Source organism: Rhododendron vialii, chromosome 3a (genome assembly GCF_030253575.1).
Source record: "Rhododendron vialii isolate Sample 1 chromosome 3a, ASM3025357v1".
Classification (NCBI taxonomy): Eukaryota; Viridiplantae; Streptophyta; class Magnoliopsida; order Ericales; family Ericaceae; genus Rhododendron; species Rhododendron vialii.
In genome coordinates this window covers 16,297,183-16,301,908 of record NC_080559.1, presented here as the reverse complement: position 1 = coordinate 16,301,908, position 4,726 = coordinate 16,297,183, and the positions used below count along the sequence as shown (strand labels likewise).

Below are 4,726 nucleotides of genomic sequence, written 5' to 3'. Positions count from 1 at the left end.
CCTCACATTGCGGAGAAAACGAAATGCGGCCAGCCCGTGAAACCGAAATGACAGCCAATCTCCAGCAACAAAGGCCGTGAGCCATGGGCTAATCAAGACCGGAAGGTTATTTGCCATTTTGCTTCTCATGGGACTCTCAAACTGTGGGAGGAATGCTTTTCATTAGCGAAGCATTGGCCTCTTTATAGACAGAATACATGAAATGTTCTCCTTTCCCAGGGCAAATATCCATACAACATGGCATCCTCTTCTCCAAAGTGAAGGCATCTCTGCACTGCCCCTGAAGTACTCTGAGCAGTTAAAGGGTGATGACAAGGCTTGGTCGTCCTAAAAATTTGAAATGGTCAAATAAAGGTGGCCTGGCACGGTCCGACCACCGCGCGATGATCTCATTCCATCGCGCGAGTGAGCAGCATCCACTCCATCGCGCGATAGACTCGCTTACTCGCGCGATGGTTCAACCTGCAAATTGACAGATTGCACCAGCTACTGTCCAATTTTGGTCACTTCTTGTTCCAAGGGTTCTTTTGCAACTTTTATGGTTCCGGCAAGTCATTATGAGCGTATGCAACCGTATCCAAGCATTAGATTCGAGATATCGTGTTTGACGAAGTTTTTGAACCCTCGGCGGCCCATTTCAAGTCCAAATAACCATTTCGAGAGTTCGAAACTCAGTTCAAAGGTTCATGCTCTTTTCTCTCAGGCCGTACAGGTCATGGTGACCTAATATGACTGTACGGAGGTGTCGGTTTCAGTCCGGGACATAATAGAGTCATGTTTTTCCATCTCGTGTCCATTTTGTGTCCTTCGTAACGTTTTCGGTTAAGTTTGCATTTTGGGATGCGTTTCTCGATTCCATCAGCTCTCGTAGGTCATTTTGCATATACATGACCTTACGGAAGTGTCATTTTCATCCAAGATAGAGTATTTTGAGTTTTGACTTGTGAATGTCCAATCTTTCATTCCCTTGTATCCTCGTGTCCTGACCGTATCCTAAGGTACATTTTTGTTTTCCTTCTGAGCTAGTTCTGTCTGTACATATGCATGTATTTGTGAGCAGTCTCAGTACGTTATCAATGCAAGTATGATATTAGTGTCAAACGCTTATTTACTCTAATTCATTATAAGAGTAAAATAAACCGAAAATGCAAATTTTATAGCTAAGCCATAATCTATCTATGTCAACGAAAAGAAGACTACTGTGCGTACGGCACTTCGGCCACTCAAAAGTCATCATGTCAATTTGGGCACACTCGCCCATCAAGTCAAAAGGGCACGCAGGCCTCAAAAACTCTATCAAAGTATCAGCTGAGGCACTATGGCCTTCTATCTATCTACGCGGGCGCGCAGGCCCAAAAACAAAAATCAAAAGTGCAGAAGGTGAAATGAGGCTTCTTAACAGCCCTCAGTCTTCTCCGAACCAATCGCCATCCCCGTCGTCATCGTCGTCGTCCCTCTCTCTGGGATCCTGTCTAAAACTAGGATCGTCCGCTGAGTCGTCAGAACCGCTGCTATCGGACGCCTCCTCGTCTTCTTCTCCCTCTTCCTCTTCCTCTTCCTCTTCCTCCTCTTCCCCTTCCTCCTCGGAGTCCTCGGGCAGGATCAGCCGCTTCTTGCGGACCGGCTCATCTTGCGAGGGCCTTTGGCGCATTTTCAGTTGGTACCTCTCCTCAGCGCGCGCCACGGCCTCTCGGGCTGCCTTCTCACTCGCAGCAGTTGGCTGTACGCCTCGCATCTGTGGTCTAGTAGTGGGTGGAGGAGCAGAAGTCCTAGTTGCTAGCTTTTTTTGTGGAGGTTCTCTGGCGCTTTTCCTCCTAGGAGCCGCCCGTCCCTGTGCCTGCATTGTAAATTTTCGCACATTTAGTATACATTCTATGTATTATATGTTTGCAGGCAGGTAAGACCAGTTTCAAAGTCAACGGCAATTAAAGTATACTATGTATCGAGCAAAGCATGCATATGTCAAGTATCGAATGCAGGAATGTATCATTTTTCTGAAAGATATACCTGAGGTCTCTGAGCCGCCGGTGGTGGGTAGCGCAAGTCCAAAGGCAAGCCACTTGCCGCTCGCCTTATCACGTTCTCCAGTGCAAGCATACGCCGAACAGCCTCGTTCACCCACTCATTGGGTACCTGTAAGAATAATTTGAACATAAGCAATTGGGCAATGTTCCAAAATTTGACGGAAGTACAGTAATAAAGGCTACAATGTCTTACCGGCACAGTAACGGGCGCTTGCTCAACTCTGGCAGGGGCTAGGTGTAGCTCAGCTGGATTGCCCTGAGAGTCCACCACTGCTATCTGCCACGTCAACTCTGGTGGCCCACCTCTCACTAGTCCACTCGGACCCCGTCTCACGCGACTCTCACCACTACTCTGCCTCACAATAATGGCTCTCCTCTCCTCAGCAGCTCCACGAGCCTGACTCCGGACCTTCCTGAACTCTCGCACTCTCAGCGGCCCCGCCAAGCGCTCTCTCTGGTAAACCGCACAGTCCATGCCAGGACGCAGGTAGCGTGTCAAGTCGGTGTCGGGCCGTGTAAAGATCTCTAACTCGGCCAACGTGTATTCCCCTGTGTGTGAGGCCCGTGGTGGAAGCGGTCTGGGGACCTGGAACCCTGCATAGCCAAGTGATTGGCGTGTCACTCGGTCACCCAAGTACCACTGCCAACCAAAGGCCGACTCCAGCAGCACCCTGCTCCTGGCCAGGTATTCAGGCTTTGGCTCTGCCACCTTCCAAGGATCCCACTCTACCTGCACAAGCAAGCAATGCAAGTATCGATTAGCGACAACATTAAAGCAATAAAAAGGGATGCATATTTCCGTTTGATAAAGTCATGTCACACCTGTGAGGGTCGGAGCTCGTTTAGGTATATCCTGAAGCCATTCAGGTCACCTCTCCCTCTCTTCTCTCCCATGTTCTTCTTGCTCTAGATATGAGCACACAGGAGGATCCCCAAGTCTAGGCTCTTCGTCACTGGACGACACATGTTCAAAACCTCATAGGCCCAGAGCTGCACAATTATCAAGAGATCAAATCATCAGTACAACGCAGAAATATTATTGAGCAGGTTATGTACTCAAGTGGATAAGTGTACATGGGAAATGTGCTTTTCTCTATTATAATCATACCTCCCAAATCCGCCAGTACCCAGCAGTGCTCATCTCTGTCCTCGACGAGTTCCCCATGAAGCCATAAGCTGCGCCAAGTGTAGCTCCTCCCCAGTCAAAGTGTGAGGCTGTCCTCAGATCTATCAGTGCATGCAAGTACGATAGGTGGACCTTGCTATGCCTATTCGGGTACAGGGTAGCGCCAAAGAGGTACAACAGGTACGCCCGGGCCATCTGCTCCGCCTCCCGCTCAGTCGTCACCTCCTTTTCGAGGTATCTGGTAACTGTCCATATCTCGCCATCCCCTCCTCAACCTTTGGCACCTCTCCCAAGAACCATTCCAAGGCTGCCTCGTCCTCTTGAATGCCCGAGTCAAACGGGATAGGGTCACCCCCAACCCTCAAGCCGGTGATCGCCGCAAAGTCAGTAGGCGTCACCGTCATCTCCCTGAGTAGTAGGTGAAAGGTGTCGGTGGTATCCCTCCACCTCTCTGCAAGTGCAACCAGAACAGCATGGTCATTTCTGACCGGGGTAAGGGTTTGTATGTGTAGACACCCCAATCTGACTTCCCGATCGTTTTACTTTCTTCTTCGGTTTCTTGATTCCCCGATGATGCGTCAGGTCGAAATAGTCCCGAGAACTTGGAATGGCTTGAGTTTGGCATGTGAGGAACCCATCCTTAGCCTTAAAACCTTAAATCAGAACCTGAACCTTGGGTTTGAATGTCGCGCGACATATTGGAACCCTCGCGCGATGGTTCATTTGCCAGGTGGTGGTCAAAGTCAAAGCTTTGACCATTGACCATCGCGGGGTTGGCTGGACCCTCGCGCGATGGTCTCACTTCATCGCGCGATGGTCAACACCTGTCATTTTCACCCAGATTGCGTGTTGGTCAGGGGGCTACAGACCCACGTGACCCCGTTTTCTCGGCTGAACAGCGTTCTGGGGGGGGGGCTCCCTTTGCACCACCTCACCCCCCATTCTCCCATCACCTTTGTCACCCACTCCTCCACCAAGCATTTGTAACCAGCATTGTTGGCTGGTTACAAGGGCTTGGTTAGCCATCCACTAACCCCCTTCTCCTATAAATACCCCCCCATGCTTCCTTGCAAAGGGTTACAAAAAAAACTCCCTAAGAAAGAAGGAAAAAAGCTCAAGCACAAATACCTCACACAATTCAAACCCACATAGTCACCCTCCAAATCTCACCATCTCATCATTCAAGCCATTTCCAAGGCACTCAAAGCAAAGGTATAATATCTTTCTGCTCACTGTTCGAACCCCTGAGGGGGGCTGGCACGGTCAAGGCTGGTAATTGATACCAGTTCTGGCCCTAAAGCTGGCAGAGTTTCAAGAGTCTGTTGGCTGGGAAACCCTCGCGCGATGGTCCCGTTTCCTCGCGCGACGATTCTGTCTGCGTGAGAATGGACCACGTGGGGAAGGGACCCTGGTCTTTACGTTTATTATTGTGCATATAGCTCTTTTAAAAGTCTTTAAAGGAGATTTAGCTCACTGCTTTGCTGTTTTGCATGTTGAAAATCACTATTAGGCTTAGTTTATAGCACTTCTTGGTTTGGAATGCTTTTGGGATGCTCCTGAACATGTCTCAGAGCCC

At 49.6% G+C, this 4,726-nt stretch overlaps 1 protein-coding gene across 1 annotated transcript; it reads right to left on the bottom strand.

The window, feature by feature from the left end:
* Positions 1-1,405: 1,405 nt before the first annotated feature.
* On the bottom strand, positions 1,406-3,554 carry LOC131321151 (uncharacterized). The gene is made up of 8 exons (XM_058352159.1): positions 3,448-3,554; positions 3,133-3,286; positions 3,000-3,014; positions 2,734-2,754; positions 2,218-2,682; positions 2,008-2,133; positions 1,665-1,837; positions 1,406-1,472 (listed from the first exon to the last, which is right to left on the bottom strand). The coding sequence occupies exons 1-8, from the start codon at positions 3,552-3,554 to the stop codon at positions 1,406-1,408; spliced, it is 1,128 nt and encodes a 375-aa protein (XP_058208142.1).
* Between the last annotated feature and the right edge of the window lie 1,172 nt (positions 3,555-4,726).

Bases quoted from the DNA above. Each gene is read 5' to 3' on its own strand.
- LOC131321151 (XM_058352159.1), bottom strand. From the start codon at position 3,554: ATGACGGTGACGCCTACTGACTTTGCGGCGATCACCGGCTTGAGGGTT. The intron at 2,134-2,217 runs GTAAGACATTGT...TTATTCTTACAG, and splicing joins AAGCGCCCGTTACTGTGCCG to GTACCCAATGAGTGGGTGAA. The intron at 1,838-2,007 runs GTATATCTTTCA...TTTACAATGCAG, and splicing joins CGGCGGCTCAGAGACCTCAG to GCACAGGGACGGGCGGCTCC.